The sequence below is a fragment of the Cyrtonyx montezumae genome, unplaced genomic scaffold, assembly GCF_038088225.1.
Source record: "Cyrtonyx montezumae isolate F1298 unplaced genomic scaffold, pur_monq_1.0 scaffold_2, whole genome shotgun sequence".
NCBI classification, from domain to species: Eukaryota; Metazoa; Chordata; class Aves; order Galliformes; family Odontophoridae; genus Cyrtonyx; species Cyrtonyx montezumae.
In genome coordinates, this window is record NW_027071936.1 from 10,122,644 (window position 1) to 10,145,995 (window position 23,352).

At 39.0% G+C, this 23,352-nt stretch overlaps 1 protein-coding gene across 7 annotated transcripts in view; it reads left to right on the forward strand.

Annotated features, from left to right (window-relative positions):
• Nucleotides 1-23,352, forward strand: part of GAB1 (GRB2 associated binding protein 1) — a 91,209-nt gene extending 67,857 nt beyond the window's left edge. For 2 of the 7 annotated variants that reach the window (XM_065736338.1, XM_065736341.1), the window contains 8 exons: nt 505-1,109; nt 2,580-2,665; nt 2,872-3,175; nt 15,545-15,634; nt 17,720-17,813; nt 18,145-18,268; nt 21,112-21,234; nt 21,488-23,352. In XM_065736338.1, coding sequence (XP_065592410.1) covers nt 505-1,109; nt 2,580-2,665; nt 2,872-3,175; nt 15,545-15,634; nt 17,720-17,813; nt 18,145-18,268; nt 21,112-21,234; nt 21,488-21,646 — 1,585 coding nt within the window. In that variant the 3' untranslated portion in view covers nt 21,647-23,352. Of the gene's footprint in view, nt 1-504; nt 1,110-2,579; nt 2,666-2,871; nt 3,176-15,544; nt 15,635-17,719; nt 17,814-18,144; nt 18,269-20,392; nt 20,469-21,111; nt 21,235-21,487 lie in introns of all 7 variants that reach the window. The other 5 variants (XM_065736342.1, XM_065736344.1, XM_065736339.1 and 2 more) reach the window with 4 other exon arrangements.

Genomic DNA, 23,352 nt, shown 5'->3' on the forward strand with positions numbered 1-23,352 from the left:
TGAGGGTGTTACGAGCTATTTTTTTATTCTGGTTAGAACTTGCAAGTATTGTAAACTAAAGGACCGAATGCTTTTTCAACTTTTAGTGTTGCTGAAATGCTTCTGGCTTGCAGAACTGATTAAAAGAATAAAAAAAATAATAATAATAAAAAAAAAACAAGCCTTCAACTACCCAAATAAACAGACTTTGCTTTAGGTTGGCTTGGTAACTTCCTGGAAATCACTTGCTTTATGAAATACCGACTTGCTGAGCTGCTGCTGAAGCTGTGTGCTTGTGCTGTTACCTATTTCACATGCATGGGTCTGTCTATGTGTAATCACTTAGAATCCTTCTGAACAGCTATTTGTTTTGTAATTGGGTTCATGTATTTCATTTATTCTTAAGTTGGAAGAGACAGATACACCTTTCAGCCGTTCACATTGTAAACATGGTTTTTTATTATTTTTAATGTTTGCTTTCTCTGTATGTTCATCTATGTTTTAATCTCTTGATCTTGTGTGTAGATCTCATGCTGACTCTGCAAAATCCAGCTCTTCTGAAACAGACTGCAACGACAATGTGCCCTCCCACAAAAATTCTGCTCCATCCATGAGCAAGCAAGCTGTGAATGGCTTTTTTCAGCAGCAAGGTGTCTATGACTCTCCACCTTCTCGTACTGGACTACCGTTGGCAGACTCCAGCCTTTATAACCTGCCTAGGAGTTACTCACAGGATGTTTTACCGAAGACAGCATCTCCAACGGGGACTGATGCAGAAGGCGAGCAGCATGTTTTCAGTACGCCATCAGCAACATCCTCATTAGATGCACAGATGAGGCACATCTCCATTAGTTACGACATTCCCCCCACACCTGGAGGTACTTACCAGATTCCACGAACTTTTCCAGAAGGAACGCTGTCTCAGACTTCAAAATTGGAAACTATTCCAGATATTCCTCCACCTCGGCCACCAAAACCTCACCACGCTGCAGATCGGTCTCCTGTGGAAACATGTAGCATTACTCGCACTGCTTCAGATACTGACAGTAGCTATTGTATCCCTACAGCAGGAATACCACCCTCACGCAGTAATACCATTTCAACTGTAGATTTGAATATCTTTCGTAAAGGTCAGTGTTCTGTAGATTACTGTGCTCTTGCAGATTCTTTCGATGCTGAATGATATTAATCTTACGAAGAAAAGTGTGGTACACATGGGTTGAGCATTAGGGATCCAGATCCGCAGAAGCTGGAACTTCAGTAGGATTCGGAGCTTTGAAATCAACCCTGAACTGGTTATTGATGCTACAGATCTTTCTCTCCTTGGGTTAGATACACCTACAAAATTTTTATAGTAAAATTGAAGCTGTTCCTTATAGCCATTTAAATGTCAGCATTCCAGACTGGCTAATGCATTTCTGTTGTTTTTCCTTTAGCAGCGGGGCATGTATCTGTACCGGCAGATCCGGTGGAGCTACTTTTACTTAAGAGTGACTTTAGTCTCTCTTGTTTTTCTGCCTGTTTGTTTGTTCCCGCTGTTATTCTCTCAGATTTAAAGAAATGCAGTGAGAGGCTGAGATGGGAGTGATATTTACTATTACAGAGAGCAGTTGTTGTAGGCTTACTGAAAACTTTTGGGCTGAGAGTTCCATTTCTTTTAGGTTCCTGAGGCAGATGGGTATGAACGTGTTGAAGTGGAATTTTATACTGGTTGGAGCTGGTGCTGATGTTTGAGGGGAAAGCTGCAGTGCCTATGAGGTGGCAGACAAAAATGAGGAAGATGTTTGGGATGGGAGGGCAAGCCTTTGGAGCTCTTTTTCTAGGCGGGAGGGGAACGAATGTTTCCTCCCAAGATTCTGTCGTAGTGTCAGAAGAAGCAGGCTTGTTGAACAGTAATGCAAGCTGTTGCCTTCACCAGGTGAGTGAGACCCTGGACTTGTGAGCGAAGTATTTTACAAACATCTTAGTGCTGCAGGGAGAGGCAGTCATGAAGGTGAGGACTTTCTTAATATGGAGTGCTGAGAGCCAGGACCCTGAGAAGCATGAGATATTTTGGTTCCGTCACTCATTCAGTCTGGAAACCCCTGGAGACCCAACAGAGGAGCTGAGAGAAGAGGGGTGGGCTGAAATAGAAACGTACCTGTTATTGGAATGGATTAATTTCTGTTGAATCAGCACTTGCCAAGCAAGCGTATTCAGTCAGAAGTTCTCTCTGTAGACCTTTAATGGCATCTTTTGTCCATTTATTTTATAGTAGGTTTCTCGTGAGGGCCTTGTATCTCAAACTACAGGACTTTTACAGTAAAGTTTTATTCCTACCTATTTGAAAGGAGGATTGGGCTGGTTCTTCAAAAGGAGAAATTGCTGTCGTGTTTTTGTTTTTCTGCCATGGAAAACGTCACTATAAGAATATCAGGGTTGAGTGGCAAGTGCTGAGTTTGTTTATGAACAGTCATCTCCAGACTACAGGTAAAACCTTTTGGCCACAGCTTTGGGAGTTGTCTTAAAAGCAGATAGTAAATAACAAACACTGGGTGACTGGTGCTGGGGGACGGGGAACAGGAATGATAAATAGCCACTTTCTCTTCTTATTTCTTTAGAAATTAGTTCTCAAGACTGTTATGATATTCCACGAACGTTTCCGAATGACAGATCTAATTCATTGGAGGGCTTCCATAACCACTTTGTAAGTATGGTGTGATCTTATGAGAGACAACAGTGACAGAGCTTGAATGCTTTTTGTTTCTGCACAAAGAAGCAAGCTGTTTGGTGTTTGTTTTTTCTCAGTTTCAAAATAATATAATAATCTGAGTAGATTAGGTTAAATGATTCATATGATTCACAGCTGATTGCGTAACTTATTTTGTTAAAGGAAATATATGTTAATTCTAGAAAAACAGAAGCATGTTGACAGTGGGAAGTGTTTCAAGTGAAGAACTAGATGAAAATTATGTCCCAATGAATCCCAACTCTCCTCCACGACAGCATTCCAGCAGCTTCACTGAACCCATCCAGGAAACAAATTATGTTCCAATGACACCAGGCACGTTTGATTTTCCGTTATTTGGAAAGCAAGTCCCTCCTCCCTCTCACATGGGTTTCAGGTCCAGTCCAAAGACCCCTCCCAGACGGTCAGTGCCTACTGAAAAATGTGAACCACCGCCAGTGGATCGGAACCTCAAACCAGACAGAAAAGGTGAGGAAAATATCCAATAGAAAGTTGGTTTAACCGTCTAATAAAATAGTGTATCTCTTACAACTTGCGATTAATGGAAAATAATTTCTTTGAGAAATTCTAAGGAGGGAATTCTGCACCAATTAGGTATCAGTAAGATAAAACGTATAGGGTGTTTCTTCATGGTGATAATACATCACCGTAACTGCCAAATACAAACTTGCGTTTAGACTCCAATTCAGAATGTACATGGAATCGCTGACACTCGTGTGAGTTGTAGTTCTTACACAGAGAGGACAGCTGGCTAACTTGTAACGGAGATAGCACATGAGGAACTACGTAGAATCAAATTTATAGATGTGATCACCCTTGGTAAAGGATCAATGCATGGTTCTGTTGTACAATGAAGGAATTAAAAGCAACGTAGCTATTTTATGTATTTGCTTTTGATCTAAACCTCATTAGAAATTAATAAATAATACATAAATGTTAAAGAGAATGTGTGGTATATTTTGCTGCCTTTTACTCAAGGTGTGCAGCAGTTGCAGAATAATTCTTACAAATGTGTAAATGTGTTTAAGTGTAGAAATAATATTAGCTTGAAGAAAGCGTTCACTGATGAGTACATAATGTGAAGTCTTCCATCTGTGAAAGGAAGGAAAAATCACTTGATGTTGAAGTTGCCCAGTGTTTGATATGTAGCAGCCATATGGGGCAGTCCCAGAACGATGCTGGATGTGGGCTGTGAGGTTACCATATATATATTTCCCTTGAGATCCAAATGAGAGAAGTAATGTTAATTCAAACCAGCTTTTAAGGTATTTTGTTCTGTCACATGAGCTAGATACCATGCTGTTTGTATAAACTGCAGTGAGGAAAAACATTGTGAGGCTAGATTTTGAATTTTCGTGCCTTTATAGGCTGCAATCAATGAACAGTCATGAATCAAAATGGTAACGGGTTCTGTGTGGGAATATTAGGTGACTGAATGTGTGAGAGAAAACATGGGTTTGAAGAAGCTGCAATAATGATGACAATATTGAGGGAGTAGTGCACAAATTTTAGAGGGCTTCTGCAAAGGTATGCTGAATAAAAAAAAAAAGTGCAGATTATTTAGGTGATGGATGGACTAAAGAAATATACGGAGGTGTCACAGCAGCACCTGAGAGTATTTATTAGTGATTCTTAGTAAGTAGCTTAGACTTCCCAGTCAATGTGAAATATTTTCTCAGAAATGTCTTTCTTTGTAGAACTGGAAACTAAAATTGTCAGTGTCTGCAGAACTTTGTCTGTAACACCTATTTTCAGAACTGCACATTTGAAAAGGGTATTCATATTGACAATGGCTGACTTCGTTTTTGAGGGGAAAAAAAAGTTTTATTCAGATGATTCTAAATACAAACCAACTAAAACTTTTGGTTATTGTTTTTTTTCTTCTTAAGTGAAAACAGCCTTATGTATAATTAGGTGAAGCAGATAATATCATTATGATACAGATGATCTCAGTGTAAAACAAAGGGCTACATCTCATTCTGACCATCCATGTTCAGAAAATGAAACACCCTTTTTCAGAACCATGGCTCTCTGCTTGTGCCTATTACTGTGTTAGCAGACAGTTCTGTTTAACTTTTAAGAACAACTGGACAGTAACGATGAAACCCAGTGCTGGAAAGTATTCTCAAAATGAGTGCTGAGCTGTTTGGAACTGTTTTTTCTGACTAACAGGTTTGTATATTTTACTGATAAAACGCTGGACTTTTAAAACAGTTGAATTTTAATGTTGAAAAGCTTCTTGTTTTGCTGTTGGTGGTGCAAAGCATTCATAGATGTCTGCCGAGACAGCGTTGCTAATTTTGCATTTCTTTTCTTGAAACTGAGTGTCTCACCCTCTGGAAGTGCTTTGTGAGGGTTATGCTTTGCTCCTGTCCTCAAGTGCTTTACAGCTGAGAAGTCCTAGCTAACAACAGGAAACAGTTTTTTAGGTATACTAACACATCTTTTAATGACTTTAGAGGTGGCCAGTGTAGCTCCTCCTGATTGGCTGTATCTTTACCTGCAGATTTTTGCCTCAGTCACCATAAAATAGCACTATTACTTAATATAATTTAGAATATAAAGTCACTTGAAATCTAACCATCAAGTTACATTTCTACTGACTAGAGCATACCTCAGTACTGGAGTGAGGGGGGGGGGGGGGGAGATAAACACTGTGTAAAGATCTTGAGGTGCCAAGAACAATAATGATTCTGATTTATTAGTGAGGATTTTTTCTTAGTGAAGAGCACGCATATAGGTATACTCACATTCTCTCAATTGTATTACCTTAAATTTTCCGTTACTGAGAAGAGCAGGTGTGGTGACATCCCAGGGTGGCGATGTTCCCATTTCAATATGCAAATACTTTCTGAAATACTTTTGGGAAAATGTTCCGTTCTTTTTAAGTTTGATTTAGCGGACCTTTACCTAATTAAAACAAATACAGGCTTTACGTCATATTGTAGCAGTAGAAGGACCAGTGCAAATGAGGAGATGTCAAAAAAGAAGGAAAGGGACACTCACCAGTCTCCAAATGAGCTAAGTTTACCAAGAAGGACTGTAAAAGGAGGGATCTCTAACAAGAGATCCTTGTTTAGTGGCAGTCAGTCCTTAATGAGGTCTAAGAGGTGTGGAGCCTGGCTCCACCCCTTTCAGTCACACGGGTGAATTGCCTTCACATGCATTCCCAGGGCTGACCGGGGCTTTTCTCCAGGTGCTCAATCAGCAGTTCAGGCTGTGACTCAGCAGTTCCCATACACCTACTGTGTTGTTTTTTCAGCTTTTGAGTTCTTTTAGCTGTTTTTATTATAAGTTTGTTTCTACTTTATATAAACATCCTGCAATGCTGTTCTGCTACAAATGAGTACACTTCTGTGTAGTCGTAGTCAGAGGGTCAGTATGTTCCATTATATCTAGGTAGGCGTAGAAATGGGCAAACGGTACATAAAATAGTTGAAGTCTGAATATTGTCCTTTTTAACATTTCTTTGTAATTAATTCAACATTTTCTGTTGGAGGCCATCACTAAAAACGGCATTATTGCCGTTACTGAGGTCTCATGTATTGGTTTTAAGGCTTCTGGGCCCATGAGGGCCATGTCATATCCTGTCAGGAGAATCAGTTGTGTCTTTTTATCAGTTGCAGATACTGCTGCAAAAATACAATTTTGTACTGCCAACAAGCAGGTGCTTTTGTAGATATGCTTGCTATTGAGAAGTACAGTTATCACCTTTACCTGGAACTAGCTCTGGCTCAGTAATGTTTCTGTATGGATCAGGGAAGTTTGTCAAATGTAATTGTAGCTCTGAATGTGAAACAGAAGTAGCGCAGCAAAGCTACTATGTAAAGAAGGTATGCACTGGTTTTTGTCGTCAAATGTATGTGCTTACGTTTCTTTACGTTCCTGTTTAGACCTTGGGAATTTACAGGCAGTGTAGTTTGGCAGTAGTAGCAAATGGATACAGGAATGCCAGAGTCTATTCCCTCATACACAGTATGTTCTTCCCTCCACTGTTTCTGTTTTGTGAACCTGAGACAAAGTAAATGCTTGATTACTTCATGTTCTGTAGCCTTTGGAGAGTAATGTACTGGGCAACAAGGTTCTGTCCATCTGTCAGCAGATGACATAGTCACGTCAGCAGCACTGACTATAATGTGCATGACTTACCAGCTGTGATGTAATCACCTGAAGTTCTGTGTAACTTTTCAAATTGTTAAAACTCTCCCGTCTGAGTTGTGATTGAGGAGTGCGTTGTGAAAGTCAGTAGTGTTGATAACTTAATGTGGATAATATGTATTTATGTGTAAAAGTCACTAAATTGTGTGTATTCTGTATGTGGACATTTGCTCACCCCAGCTTTGCCAGATGTTCTTCATTAGGAATAGCTTGGGCAAGAAGGCACGGTGGGGTGTGAGATGCCCTGTGTCATTTTGATCTAGTTTCCAGAAGAGCTTTTGAGCATGGGGTAAAAAACTACAACAAAAACAAAGCACACAGAAAACACAAGAACTTCAGGTTGCCTTTTCACATAGTTTCACTTCTCTGGCATGTGACTGCTTCGATATGTAAGTGTGGAGAGTTTCCAGTACTTTTCTGCAAGTCTTGAAAGGAATTTCTAAACATTTTGTTGGCTTCCTGCCCCTATAGCTTGAATCAAAGCACTTCACTGTTTCTTTAGGGAAGTACACCGAAAGGTAAGTGATTGATTACTTGGGACAGAATGGAGAGTATTTGGCCAGATATTTTTCTGCAGTCACCTGTGAGTGAATGATAAAAATTATACTAAGAAAAAAAAAGTGGGTTTTCTTGGAGTTCTGTTTTTTTATTTATAACTTATTTCATATAAAGTCTGCAGTATATTTCTGCTTTTTGGCTTGCCGTGGTTGCATGCAGTCCTGATGCTAAGTTTGAAGCACTGTTGCTGGCAAAAGACTTTGTCCAGAAGGCATGTTACATCCATCGCTGCAGATAAATCATTTTCCCTGAATTGTCAAGGGTTTGTCACTGTTCTGTGGCAATTATTAGTTTTTTGGTTTTTTTTTTTGGAGGCAGTCACACTTCCAGGCTCCTTCTTCAAAGTACCATTTATCAAAGAAGAGCCATTTGGGTAAAAAGTACATAAATGCAGTGGGGTGAAGACTCCCTAGAAAGCTAAGGCTGCAGAGAACAGACGGGTTCTCTTCTGCTCCACCATATGCTTTCCTAGGGCTCTTCAGAATGTCTGATACGAGGCAGTGGCTCTTGCCATCACTGCTCCACAGAGAATAAGTCCTACATTAAAAGATACTGAACAGGCAGCCCTCGAGAGTCTGCGCTGGCACTTCACGAGAAAGTTTTGAGGCCTGACAGGGATCTGAGAGTGAAACCATCTTAACCTTTGAGACAGATGCAGTATTAAGTCCTAGATCATGGAAGTCACGTTTGAAAATGGAAGGAGTAGAGGGTGGTTCATTTGTGTTTTGTAGGGTAGGAGAAGGCTGAGCAGCATGTGAGTGAGATGGGATGTCCGTGGATCTCTGTGCACGGTAATATGGCACCCTCACAATATTTTATTTTCGGGGTAAAGTATAGCATTAGTCCTCTTAAAGCAAAATTTTAGGATCAAACAGCTAAACAATATGATCTTTACGTTTCAAAAAATATTTATTTATCAAAGAGTTATGAAGGAATCCTTCAGGACACATAATATCTAGTATATGTGGTGCATCTCTAGATTTATAAAGTTGAGAGTTCTTAAGATCCATGTGTTTTCAGTCTTAACTGACAAGATGTAGTTTTTCGATATCCGTATTAAATAAGTTGATGGAATTAATGGTGGTGAGACTTGGTTCTTTACAATCTCGATCTGGTGCTTTACTTACTGTAACTTGGCAGCTTCTATTTTCTGAAAGGTAATGTAGTATGTCTTTGTGCCAAAGTCTATTTTTTGTTGGGTTTTTGTTTGAGTTTGTAGGAAGGAAAATATGAGCTGTGAGCATGTGGCTGAGTTTAACAAGCTATGATCACTAAGGAATGAAAATCTGAAGTCAAATCTAATTTAATTTGAGTGCAATGCTGTTATTTTTGTAATGCTGTTGATCCAGCATTCTTATAAAAACGCTTTACAGAAGAGTTCAGATTAATGCGGGTGTCATTGCAGGGTCATGGGGAGTTGTGATGGAACAGTGTATTCAGGACAATTCCCTGTTCCTTGGATTTTTGATGGTAGTTAAATTTGCCAGAATGTGGCTGGAGTTTAATTACTTCCGAGATTATTTCGGATTGAATTTCAGAGTATTTTGTTGATGGCAAGAATAACAAATAGGTAGTATAGCAACTCTTCACTTGTTTTTTTTTCCTGGATACATTCCTTTACCACTTCCTGTAGTCAGCCTGCTTTAGCAGAGGATTGGACACACAGGTGATCTGTGGAAGTCCTGTCCAACCCTTACAATGCTGTCGTTTTTCTCTGGCTGTTTTTCTTACAAATCTTTATCATTTATGATATTATGTGACAGAATTCACGGTCAAACCACAGAAATGTGGTGTGGTTTTTTTGTTTTTTTGTTTTTTTTTTGTAAGAACATGACTATCTTTTTTCCTTTTCTTTGACTACTGTGATTAACTCCCAACCAGATTAACCTCATAAAAATATTTTTTTTTCCTCAAAAAAAGCTATTTTTAAAAGTTTAAGTCCGCTTTGAAGATGGAATTGTACATGGAATTTTAACACGTGACAGGAAGCATCTGCTACATTCTGGCCACCATAGGGCCCACTGTGATGCTTCTGGATGCTGGTCATAATTACCCATTGTTGTAGTTCAGTACAGTTGTTTCAAAATCCCAAGCTAAATCCTTACTTCTTAAGGAAATTAAGAGCTGTCATTAATCATGAACTTTAATTATAAGTAGCCTAGTGAACAGTTTCCTTGTTAAATGTGTGTGTATGGGTGTCTCAATTGGACAGTGTGAACATACTGCATTTCCTAATATAGCAGAAGCACCATACCAACATCCAAAAATAAAATCGCAGAAACAGTTAAAGTATTTGTGAGAACAGGGGCTAAGATTTCTTTAAAAATTAAGAGAAAGATTAGGGGAAAAAGGAGACAGAGTCAGAAGTTGGCAGCACTGCCGTGTTGTGTGCTGTCATGATGGTTGTATATTCTTAGAAGACCTCTCACTCAGACTTCGGGGCAAGTAGTCGTGGAAGAGTTGTGAATGACAGTTTTAATCAACAACGAGAACTAAACTGAGCATCTGATATGAAAATAATTTTTATGATCACTTCTCAGAGCAGAGGTAGTCTTCATTTCAAGAAATCTAAGCATTTAAATCCTCTTGAATGTTGCACTTATTGTTCATTCAACTTAAGAATTTAAAAGGTCAGATCATTGAAGATGTTTTGGTGCTTTCTCAGAGATCCTCACACAGGGTAAATATAAGTTTACTGAATTTTTTTTTTTTTCCCATCCCCAAGCTCCAAAGCCTTCAGGTTAGCTAGGTGTTATGCTCTTACAGTGGCAGTGCTAAATTCCTTCTACAAAGCTAGCTTTTGGTTACAAGCCTAAAATGAAATTTCTTTAATGCCTTGCTGTGGTCCACCAGTTCTTAACTTGCAACTGTGATTGGTCCTGCAAAGCCTTGAAACAACAAATAATTCCAAGTTAAAATAAATAATAATAATAGAATGAGTACTTCACAATTGTAAATGAAACCAATTTACTAAATCTGATGATTTTAAAAACCTAAATCAATAGTTTTCTAAAGACAAACTGCAGGAGTTACTCTGATAGTAGTTGTAGAAATGCTGGTGTAGAATTTCAGACCCCGGCAGAACAGGGACAGAACATAGGTGATAGCCCCCTATTTTTTAGTTCTCTTTGTACATTTTTTTTCTCTTATTCCCTGTGTTTTAATGCCTGTATATGCAAGTATAGTTATATTTAATATGCATCTTGTCGTGCCGTTCCACTTTCTCAGTTTTCATTAAAAAGAAAAAAAATAAATGTAGTCTCAAGTACTATCTCTTGGACTCCATGAATGGTAGTGCCCCTTCAAGGTGCTAGTCAATAAAAACATCAGAAGGCTGCACTTTGGTCTTAAAGCACTACGTTTGGTCTTGGAGGCTTTTAGTTTGTCATGCAGTACAAGATTTTTTTAATGTCAATACAGAGGGTTACTTGCAAATTAAAGCAGTCAAATAGTGTTTGGGTGATTAATAGCATTGGTATTGTCCAAGTCGTTTTTCTGGCATTTGACAAACATTTTATGAATACCTGTGAGCCTTAGCTGTCAGATGCAGTTTACTTCATAATCAGATAGTTTTTACAATTCGTTCTTAATTGGGAATATTCAAATAACCAGCACTCTGGATGAATTATTTGGAGAAGATAAAGGTGTCTAAGAAAACTGAAGAGCATCTCTTTAAATGACTGCCTTGTAAATTCGTAGTATTGAAATTACGAGCTGATGTCACTTAGTTTTTACTGTTCTGAGAACGCTAATTATCATTATCCATGTGATACCACTGACCAGATCTAAGTACCGTGTTATTCCAGTTTATTGTTGGGTACTAGTATGGGAACAGCTATGAAGGTTGTGCAACTAAATACATGTTTCTAATTAGAAATACCTTGGCAGGAAACAATCTTTAAAAAAAAACAAAAAAGAAAAGAAATTAAAAAATAAAATAGAAAAAGCAAATTCAGGATATTTGTAGAGCTCTGTGTTGAAAACCACGTACTCAGGAATCTGAGTTCACTGGGGCGAGGAAGGGGAAGCAAAGGAAAGGGGGTGGTTATATTCTGCAGAACTAAAAGTCAAAAAATAAACCGTGTGGGACTAAGACTGAGCTTCAGGCATGAGGGGTTTTTTTTGTTGTTTGTTTTTTAAGGAAAAAAACCACAACGATTTAGAGTACTGGTATTCTTGGACCTCTGCAAATTTAAGCTTCTAAATACATGGAGAAAGGTGCATATTTTTTAAATGGAAACTGAAAACTGCTGTTAGTTATGCTTTTCTGAACGTACTTGTGTTGATGCAGGACACTAATGTGGCTGTTTTTCTCTCTTTGCTCTCCCCCTTCTATTCCAAGCGCTGCTCTGGCATTCTTACATCTGATCTCCTTGTCTCGTGAGGATTAGAGTCCTGTTGGCCAGGAAACAGCATTAACAGATCACACATCTCTGAAATGTTATGTCACCTTAGTAAATTTACTTGAAAATTTTAAGCCCTAAGTCGCTGGTGTTTAAGGAGTGTTTTGGCGTCTTTCATGAGGACGCTTGCAATTTCCTGATACAAAATCCATTGCCAGCAAGCGACTAAGTCAAAAAGTGTTTTTAGCAGAAGTTTTGTTAGCAGTAGTACTTCAAGGTTACAGCCTGGAAGTAAAATGAGACTCTTTGCTGATTACCTTATGTCCTTAGAAGAAGAAGTGTAAGAGCCTAACTACTTTGATGCAGGACTGCTGCAGTGGTGCACCTTCCCGTTGCCTACCTCCAACATCTTATGTCAAGTGTTTAAAGGAAAACAAGAAGAGAATGCATCAGCCAATTTAAAAATTTGTTTTTGGTGTGTTTTTTTTTTAATAGTTATTAGAAACAAAGTCAAACAAGTGAAGTGGACTCTTCTCCTGATGAACTGTGAGACAAAGGCAGCATTGACACGTGCTGAAATTCCAGGAGCAGAATTCATGCTGCCTCTGACGCCGGATTCATAACTGCCTGTTCTACTTAAGCAGCTGGTTCTCAGAGAACTAGGCTTCGTTAGGCATGTTTCAGGGTGCCACAAGTACCAATTTCACTGAACAACAAAAACATCTTAATTTTCACTTCTTGCTTGATTGGTTTCACTTGCCATAACGTATTTATTTTGTTGCCTTTTTGATTTGTGCCTTTTTAATTTTCCTGTGAGCTTTCATTTAGTTGTGTCGTTTCCTTTTTAGCTTAAAAATAAATAAATGAGCATGACTCTAATACAGTTTACCTTTCCCAGAATAGTTTTCTAAATGAGATGTCGTATGTGTGTGAATGTTAGCTGGGGTCAGCTTGGTTCTGTTGGAAGCACATTCTGTAGAGTCCCTGGAGCTGGAATGCCAAGTGGAGCCAGGCTCTCTGCAGAGACCTCGTGTCCTTTTTCCTGTAGGAAACTGACTAGAGTAATTGGTGGAGAACAGTCTGTTGTATGGGTACGCTGCATTTTCTTCGTAACGCATTCAGCTCTGCGCTCGGTGGGCTTTCCTAGAAGCTCTGAGGAGCAAAGCAGCGAGGTTGCTCTGGCTCAGCACCAGGAGATTCAGTTGTGAGAGCTGAGTTCTTTAGATTCTAAAACTTCGTGTTTTTGTTCATAGATGCTACTGAGATAGCAGAGAAACCGCCCATTTTTGGACATGGCCAAAGGACTTGATTTCAAATGTGTTTTTGGAGGGAGTGAAGAATGTTATAAAATAACACAGAAATCCTTTGATTTTGAAAAGAATGAAAAACAGGGCAGAAGAATCCTGCAGTACAGACCAAAATCAGAAATGTCAGTTTCATGGTTGTAGTTTCTCCACAGCTCCTTTTCCTTTGCTCGTTGTCAAGGTCTTTGTTGCTGAGGTAATTCCATTATCCCAGTAGCAGCAAGCTGATTTGCCACCAGATGTGCGTTGAGTTGAACAGTCTTTCAGCTGGAGGAGGTAAAAACTCTGTGTCTGTTTTATGCGGGAACATCTTGTATATTCTTGTCTGATGCTTAAGAGAAACTTGTACTTACTTATATAGCACTTGAGAAAGTCTTGGAACAGTTTCTGAGTGCAAAGTTAAGTATGAGGCAGGCAATTACATAGTATCTGTATTTTACCATTGAGGGTGATCATATAGTTCAGGGAGGTTGGCTGCGCAATGAAATAGTAACAAAAGCAAAAAGAATGAGTTGCAGCCCTGGGTTCTAAGGTAGTGCTTACCTCTCCATACGATAGGTTTCAGTCACTTCAGTCTACGTTTGGCTGCAAGAGGAGGGAGGTTATAAAGTATGTACAGGTTAACTTATTTCATCACCCTGTTGCCTCTGCTTGATTTTTTTTTTTTACTGTACATGCGTTAGTACATTATTGGGGATATCAAATAGAGTTATATCAGCCTGAATTTCTTCTAAATCAGAGCAAGAAACTGTGGAATGCAGAGTTAATGTGGTTAGGTGGTGATATTCAGCATCAAAGTGTTGTTAGTGGAAGATATTTGAATTTTAACTTTGAAATCTGTTCAATTGATTTGGAGACCTTTGTCGTCTTCTGCAGGCAAGTTTTTATCGTAGTTTTTGGTCAGGTACTCAAGAATATTGAATCAGCTCAGAATAAACTTGTCCAACACGGTGGATCATGCTTTTGACTTAGCTTCAGCCAAAAGCATACTTGACAGAATTACTGTGAGTGCCACTTGCGGTCTGGGTGCTCCGTCTTTTCGTCAGCTCTGCTAGCCACTTAAGGCAGCGTCTGTTCTTGAAATTAGAAAGCAATTCTGTGTGAAAGTCTGTTCTTTTTCTTTTCTTATTTTTAAGAAAGTTGCTATGCAACAATATGATTAAACAAACTCAGCGTCTTACCTGCAGGGTCTCTCAGAAGCAGTGTGTAAAATGGTAGAGTACAAAACCTTTCAGTTTACTTCGCTTCTTATTTGATTCTTCCCCATACTTTGTGATAACAGTAATAGGGCTCTTCCTTTTCAGAATCCTTCAGGTGGAGATTTGCTAAGGCCCGGTGTTGTTGCCAAGTTTTGAAAAGAATTCTTGCTCGTTGCTGGTAGTACGAGCCCACATATGGGCCTGTGCCAGTCCTTTCTCATATTTTGTGCTCTAGGGCAAGTTTTGAATATAATCAGTCTTAAACGTACTTGATTTATTGTAAAGATTTACCTTTCTCGTGGGACTTCTTGGTGTACCGTGTGAAGACCCTCCCCTTTCCTAGTACTAAACACTTTGTCACGTAGACTTACAGAAAAGCTTGGCGTTACCGTGTTTTACTGATCGCAATTAAAATACACAGTGCAACCAGAACTGCTTGCAGGGTTTAAAATTGGCAAATAGCTTCCTTACTGAAAGGGAGAAGTGTATTACTGCCCGTGGGGAAGCTATTCAATCCAAAATGTTCTCTTGTTCTGTAGTTTTCGTTTTGTTACCGGGTCGATCTAAAATACTGCACTGTGTGAAAGCGCAATGTATTAGGGAATGATTACTACATATCTATATTTTTATATATTTAAACGACATACTTTTCTGATAAGTGAATTTGTGTTGAAGGTGGGGTTGTGCTGTGGTGGGGAGCAGTGTGCAGACCAGGAGCTCAGAGAAAGGGTCACCCAGTTTCTGCAGAGTCAGGGAGGTGATTTTGGTGCAGGTTGATACAGAGCTCTGGGGACTTTCCAGGTGAAAGGAGTGTGTGGTGAATGGGATGCTTCCCAATACTGTAATAGTTTCACTGAAGTGGATTTAATTTCTTTAAAAGTAACTTAACTGAAAGCTTAACTTAACATCTGAAAGGTAACTGTTCTCCTGTCGTGCTAGATATTCCTTCAATACGTTTCTTGCGTTTTTTATGTAATACACCTTGAAAGCAACTGATGATCAGTTACTGAATGTGTTTGTACCATTTGGCTTTTTTATACAGCTTTTATGCATGCCTCCAGCAAATTACTTGCATGCAGTATATTTATTTCAAGTTTGATGCCTAAGGCTTTAGTGTGAAACCTAGCTATCGACTGTAAAACTCTTCCTTCGGCAGCTTGCTTATGCTTGTGGTGGTAACCTTTCTGCAGGGGGTTGTGCTGCTTATTTATGTAATTCCATTTTCCAGTTTTAAAAAGAATATTATATTAAGAGAGTCTTCTTTTTACCAATTAGGTCAAAGTCCTAAAATTTTAAGACCTAAACCACATGGTTTAGAGCGAACTGATTCACAAACCATAGGTGACTTTACTGCAAGAAGAAAGGGTATGTACTTTAGCACTGTATGTATATGGAGCTTTATAAAGATAAATAAATCGACAATTAAGGGAACTGTTGTTTTATAACTCTCCTGTAGTCTTTTTACTTCTGTTATAATCTAAGATCATGGATGCACATACCTTGCTGAGACAAAAGTGTCCTGTATAAGAAAGTAAAATCTTTCCGTTGTAAACAGCGCTTGAATGCATTTACTTTGGCATTAACGTAGGTATTAGAGCTCTTAGATTCCAACTGTTTGTATTTTGGGTTTACTTTCTTATTTATTTAGAAACGTGAATTACTCATCTGTAAGTTGCTTGAAATGTCTTTCATTCGGCAGTGAATGTGAGATCACGGTTTACTTGGGTTTCCTGCTGTTGGCCAAGGCTCGAAGGCAAAGAACTGATGCTGTGACCGTATATTAATGCAGTGATTTATAGTAAGAAAGTAAATGGATATTGCAATTAGTCTGGGCTTTATTTAGGCTGCTGAGGTGGCGTTTTCTATGGTCACGTGTAGTAGAGCAAATTATAGATAACGTTAAAAATCTGACAGAAGATTTGCTGAACGGTACCTTTGGTTGCAATGGGCTTTAATAACTGGACAAAACGCTCCTGCTATTCTCAGAGGGTGTTGGACAAGGTCCTTGCTCTTTCTGCTGGAGTAGTACCTTGGTCACTGATTATTCCTGCCATTTGGGCTGCACCCGAACTGATAATTTTTCACTCGGTCTTCAGTGTCATCTCACCAATGTAAAGTTCAGTTCTGCCACCCTATCTCCTGTGACACCTGCCACCTTGATGTAGGTGTGTTGTTGGTCCTCTTCGGAGGCTGTGGTGACAGCTTTGTATCCGCAAGCGAGTTGGAGTGGCAGAATTACAGGATCAGGCTTGCTGTGCTTTGAGTAGTTACGATTTTCTAATTAAAGGGGAGAACTGTTAGGGATGCTGAAGACTGGTACTCATCCAGAAAATGTGAATCATTCGTCCTTATGTTTGATATGTAAGGTGGCTGACTCTGCAATGAACTCTATCTGAAGAGAGAGCGTAACCAAAGTGTCATGAGTGCAGTTCTGTATTTCCCTCGTAAGATGACCACGCTGATTAAGCAGCTGATTTCTGTCAGTTCCTCATGTGGTCTCTTAAGACAACTTTTACTCTGCATGCCTGATATTTGATCTTGGCGAATTTGTTAATGCGCAGCAAACAGATAATTTGAGGGGTGGGTGGGGCTGGGAGTTACTGAAATGACATTGCATTTCATTTTCTTAATGAAGTTTGAGGGAGGTTGAAGTTCAGATTCGAACTGTGGTAACAGTTTGTGTAATTTTTTGCTCTGCAAAGTCTCATGATCTTTCTTTACTATATATATATTTTTTTCAAAGTTTGGGAAGGATGAATCATAGATATTAGAGGGTGGGGTGATGTTTCTCACTAATGCTCACCTTGTGGTTCTGTTCTGAAAATGAAACTTACAAATGGCATCTTTTCTAACACGTTAGCTGTCACTGATGGCACCAGTGTGCTGCTGCTCTGCTCTCCAGAGTTGATGAGCTCTGAAGCAAGCCAAGCACCTTTTGGCATTGCAACTAGCTATTGGCTCACCTTTCTGTTTTGCAAACTTAATCTTCGTTGAAGATTCTGCCCACACTTTGAGCTGTGAAGCCTGATCTGTCAGGGGATGTGCGCAGTGAGGGCAGAGTTTGCATAATATTAGTTGTCCACAAGCCAATAAAAGCATCCAGAGTTGGCTCTGCTGGCAATTCAGGCTGAAACTGACAGTCATCCCTCTCTGTGCTTATCAGTTCAGCAAGTCATTGTGCCACAGAACTTGATGTCATTTGCTCTTTTCAGAATAGAATTACTGCGTACCTGTCTATCTCGCAAAGTTCTTGTTTTTTTTCGAATACTGTTGCTTTTCTGTAGCTGGGAAGTGTGAAATGTGAGTTAATGCATCACAGCTTCATGAGAATGGAAGCGTCTCTTCTTAACTAGTGTTTACTGTTTAGTATACAGTCTGACTTTTTGGCATTAAGAATGTGAAAAGCTGTAAGCTTACTTAAGAATGTTCTGTGCTTACGTTCTCATATAGCAAAACCGGCTCCACTAGAGATAAAACCGTTGCCTGAATGGGAAGAATTACAGGCCCCAGTTAGATCTCCTATCACCAGAAGCTTTGCACGAGAGTAAGTTTCCTAGTTCTTCATTTGGATTGTTTTTGTTGACTATAGCATTAATAATATGTATATACATCTGTGTTTTATTTTTAGCCTGTGTAATACAGATTGAAGTTTCCTTTGGAAATGTGTGTATGCGTATGCATGCATTAAGACAAAAGTATGTCAGTATTAATTTTTCTCTTGTAATATTGTACGTAAAGGACTGTGTAACCAAACAGTGAGACTCTTTAGTAATCTCGAACGAAAATTTCAGCTCTAACGTGCTTATTTTTGTTGTTTACCAGGAGGTTTAAGATATTCAAGATATATTGTTTGTAAAATAATTCCTGGTAATTAGCTCCTCCAGGTTTCCCATGTCTCCCAGACCGGATTCAGTTCATAGCACAACTTCCAGCAGTGACTCGCACGACAGTGAAGAGAATTATGTATCCATGAATCCAAATCAGTCCACTGAAGACCCAGTATGTAAAATCTCCATCTTAACTACTCTCTTCCTGTGCAGTCCTTACTTCTAAATCGTGCAAACGCAAATCCTTCCCCTCAGCATCGCCTTCGTTTGTACTTCTAGATTGAAATTAAAAATAATTAGAAAAAAAACTTACCCCTGTACCACCAACTGCAATTTTGATAAGATTTCACTGAGAAAGTTAAGAGCAAAATAATACGGAGACTGTGGTTAGCATACATGTAGAGTCTACAAAATAGATCAGCACGTGGCTTCTTTTTTCTTTTTATGTAGAAACTGTCTCTTGTCTTCAGTTGATAGTTCTAGACTATGCAGCAGTTAAATATCAGGACAAGGGAAATAAGCTATCAGAGGTCTTCGGAGACAGGCTTAAAACCTTTATTAAAAGGATATTTGAGAAATGTGAAGGGTCTGGGGCAGGGACAGGGGAAGTTTGATATGTTGCTTATTTTTCCCTATTTGGGGAGGACTTCTGTGGGTGGTGATGTGTCATTACTTTGCATTCATTGAAGAGCTAGTTAAGAGAAGTTACTGATATGCTGTGGTGTTTTGTTTTCTTCAGGAGAGAGTACAAGATAAAAATGAAAATTTTTTAGAGAAAGGATGGCAGTAAAAACCTAGGCCTAAAAGGAAACGTGGTCCAGAATACCCTTGAAGCACTGGGTTAAAACCTGCACCCTTGCCCCAGGTTTTGGGTCAGAGTAGCTTCAGTGCGACTACCTTGTTTTTACTGCTTGGATTTCTTATTAGGGAGTATGTCTTCCATCTTTAAAGCAGTATCGAGCTGTGGTTTCCAAACCTTCTTCGGGGCAGAACCTGCTTACTTCTATTTTTGTTCTCTTTTTGTTACTCGGCCTTGTTATACGGCATGTGCTATCCCATTTCATTTAACCCTTGACTTTTAGCAGTGCTGCTTGCTACCCTGTCTCCTGCTGTCCCAGACACCCTCCCTGGTTTCCTCCAGTCTCCTTCCCTTCATGCTCTGTAGCTGCCTGTGGATACCACTTTTTAGGACCTCCCAGGGCGAGCCCCTCCTGCTGACTTCTCTGTGGCAGTAGTGACTCTGTGCAAGCTCATGAGCCTGCAGAAAGTCACAGCTCTTGCTTTGCTCGATGACTGTCTGACCTGTCAGCAGCACAGGTGTGCTTCCCAGGTGAAGTGCGCTTCAGCAGCGGGGAGCCAGTGATGTAAAAACTTAGCTCCTTGTAGAGTACTGTGCAAGAGGCACTGGTAAGTAATCAGTAACATCCCCGTACACAGATGCATGAATGCAAAGGTTCGGAATCACCTCTACCCCTATTAAAATTGCAGCACTGCAAGGAGAAGTGGGGATTTCTGCTGATTCTTGCAGGGAGTGCGAAGGTGGCATATTTAGTATTGTAGCTAAGACAGCCTATCGTTAGTATCCTTCTGTTTGCTTCCACCATTCATTTTCCAGGGTTGTTCTACAGATTTTCTCTCATTTTTATTTATGTGTATTATAAGTTTGGTTTTGTACACCTATGTTCTGCCTGTCTAGTTTGCTTGAGATAAAAGATTCTTTTCTGTTTAGTGACTGAGCTTTGTTGGGTTTTTTTTGTTGTTGTTGTTGTTTTGTTCTGTTTTGTTTTTTAATTTGTGCTGGAAACCTTCACATAGTTGCTGCTTTTTGTGTTAAATATGAAGTAGTGTATTTAGAGAATTTGGGCAACACAAACCTTGCCCGTTGTTTGTTTGTCCTTGTTACCACTTAACATGTTGGATGATAGACATAATGAATTCAAAAAGCCCAGCCTGTTAAGCTCTAACCAGTAACATATTTTATTTCCTAGAGAATTTGAATGTTTCCAGATATCCCGAGGCCTTTGTTATAAAATATGCGTAGACTTTTCAGATTTTTTTTGTTGTTTCAACCGTATCTTAGAGAGAACTAAATACTTTTTAAATCCCTTTCTGTCATCAGCTTTGAATCATCTTGTTCGGACACGTTGCACTTGTGTTGTATTTAATAAAATCCGCGATATTCTGCTCTCTCTTTCAAGTTGCTGTCAGCCTTACCCTTCTGTCTTTCCTTCTGCCTTCCTCTTCATTTTTTGCTGACTGCTGCCCTCTGTCTTCCTTTTTTTTCTTTATCTTTTAGAGAAGAGTCCTTCTATTGTACTGTTCCTATAACACCTGTTAAGAGGGAGGGATCAGGCTGGGAGAGGACAGAGGAGGTGAGGTTGTAAAAGTCTGGGCTAATTGAAATGTAGGTATATGCGATGCAGATTCAGTTCAGGCAGTCCCGCACAAATGATCCAAAGTTATAATCTTTTAGTGTTATTAACTTGAAAAATACCTTTTGGTTTAAACCTTAATTGTGATGGGTTTTGAGCGAAATTTAAAAGTCTCATTTGAAGCTTTATTGCTGTTGAAAGGGCTGACGTTCTTCTAAGTTGTTTAATGGCAGTTTACAGTTGTTTCTTTAAAACTGTAATTAAGAAATGTTTAAACTTGAGGTGTGAAACACCAAAACCACTCCGTTATTACCTCACGATATGAAAGGGGTATTAGGTGGAAGGCACACATTGATTTGATGACTACCTTAACTTTGAGGGGATGCTTTTTGGGTTCCTTCCCTCCACTCCCTTTGGCTTTTGATTTTGTCCCAAGCTCAACATCGTTTCATTGCTGTTTAGTTTGACTATATCTTCTCGTTGCATAAGGTCAACAAAACTTGCATGGCGTAACTGACTGTAAAAACTCAGTTCTTTAACCTTCAGTGTTTTGACAGTTTACAATAAGCTTTTTTTTTTTTTTTACTATTTGGATTGTTAGCAAGTACGCTTGCAGCTGACGTTCTTCATATTACAATTTCAGAATTTGTTCGGTAGCAACAGTCTGGATGGAGGAAGCAGCCCCATGGTAAAACCTAAAGGAGATAAGCAAGTAGAATATTTAGATCTGGACCTAGATTCAGGAAAATCTACCCCACCTCGTAAGGTAAGCAAGTCCTGAACTTCTGAAGCTCTGGCACGCGCAGCTTGGAATTTCTTTACGAGGAGTTGCTGGGAAAGAGCCTCCGGCAACATCACCATACTTAGTTTGTCCGAAGGGCAATAATCAGAGGGGCTCTGTCAGACTCTTCAGAGAAACCTGTGCTTGTTCTGTATCTGTTTGGGATCTGAACTTAGTTTTGTAGTAAATAAATCACTAGTTTAATATGCTTTTTTCATTCTCTCTTGCTTTTATCCAGAAGAAGAGCAGTGGTTCAGGCAGCAGCGTGGCGGATGAAAGAGTTGATTACGTTGTAGTCGACCAGCAGAAAACACTTGCACTGAAGAGCACGCGAGAGGCGTGGACTGATGGGCGACAGTCTACAGAATCGGAAACACCCACAAAAAGTGTCAAGTGAAAACGCTGCTTATTCTTCAGAGAACAGAAAGGAATGAATTTTGAAGAGTTAAAGAGCCATAATGGCACTGTTCCTTGACTGTACGGTATTCACTGGTGTGTGAATAGAGTTTTTGACCGAACAGGGTGGAAGCCAAAGGACGCTTCGTAAGCATCAGAGGAGTTTCAAGATCATAAATTGGCTACGCGGGCTCTGGAAAATGTTCAACCTGTAAATAACATGTAAAATAGTATCACCTTGCTTTCAGAAAACCTTTCGTTCTGTAGTTAACACATTTGTAGTATTACCGTGTTTATGCACTTTTTCAGTTACGATGTTGGTTCAGGTATTCCCAGTTAGTGTTCCTTAATGCCTGATTCGTTTGGAGAATTTGTTTTTCATTACACTACTATTCCTTACAACTCTAGGTTAATTAAGCTAAATGTAGATATGGAAATTAATATTTGAACTTGGTTTTAACAACTTAAAATCGATTTTTTTTTTTTTTTGCAGAAATATTTTCACAATTAAGTAATCTACTTGAAATGTCAAGAGGTAACCGTTAATTACGTATTTGTTTATATTTAATACATGCAAAAGTTGATTTGGAAGTCTGCAGGTTACCTTCCTAACAAAAAATTGCTGTGATTTAATAGTAATGAACTGTACTGGGTTTAGACCTACAATACTGGCTTCTACGTTAGTTGTTAGTGGTGGAACTTCTATTGTATTTTATTGATGACAGTGTTCTGTGTTTGATAGGTGAAGATTCTGCAGGGTGGGATCTCACACTTTTAAAGACTGAGTAATTAAATATCAAGTAAGCCTGCAAACCACTGATGGCATGCAGTAATATTGTGATCTCACACTTATTAACAAGAAATAACCTTTATAGTATTTACAAAAGGTAGAGTATATGAATCAGGTACGTACCAAGCACTACTGTGCTAATACACTGATCAGGTTTAGACAATGAGCTTTAGTTTTGTACTGTTTAGAAGTTCTAATGTCAGTTTTCAGCTCAAGATTGATGGGACAGTTTGACGTTCACTGTTTTTAGTACTAGCAAAATACTGTGATTTTGAATTAGACGTTAATTCAAATGGAAATACTATGTTTTGACACCGTAGTGCCCTTCTTACAATCTTTATTTTACTTGTATCTCCTGCTTGGCCTTATATTTAAATCCCTATGCAACCAATATTTTATATCTCTGTTTTAAAAATTAGATAATGTACTTAAACGACCCCCTTGTAAACCACTTGTTGCTCTTTCCTGGTACAGGATTTTAAACTCTGTATACTGTGATACCTTTTTTTTAATATGACAGTTCCAATTAATAATCTGCCTTGATTCAGAAACATTTTTTTTTTGTTTATATGGAAGAAAATAGAGCTGTTTAAATACATGAACAGGATAGGTCTAGGTAGAAAACTTACTAACGCTTCTTTTTCAACACGACTGCCCTTGAGTAAGCTATTGGTTTTGTTCTCCCACCCAGTTGTTTTAGTTTGTCCAGGTCACTTAAAATTTGAGTATACAGCTGTTTTGTTTTCTGGCATGTTGGCCTCAGTGCTGTGCCTAATGTACCATTCGTCGGTTCTCTCCCCTCACAGCCACAATCTGCCATATGTAAATTATGTTATTTTTAACGAAGGTTCTTTTAAAATTAGTAATATTTTGATGCTTTGAATGTTCATTAAAAAAACAAAAACAAAAAAAAGAAA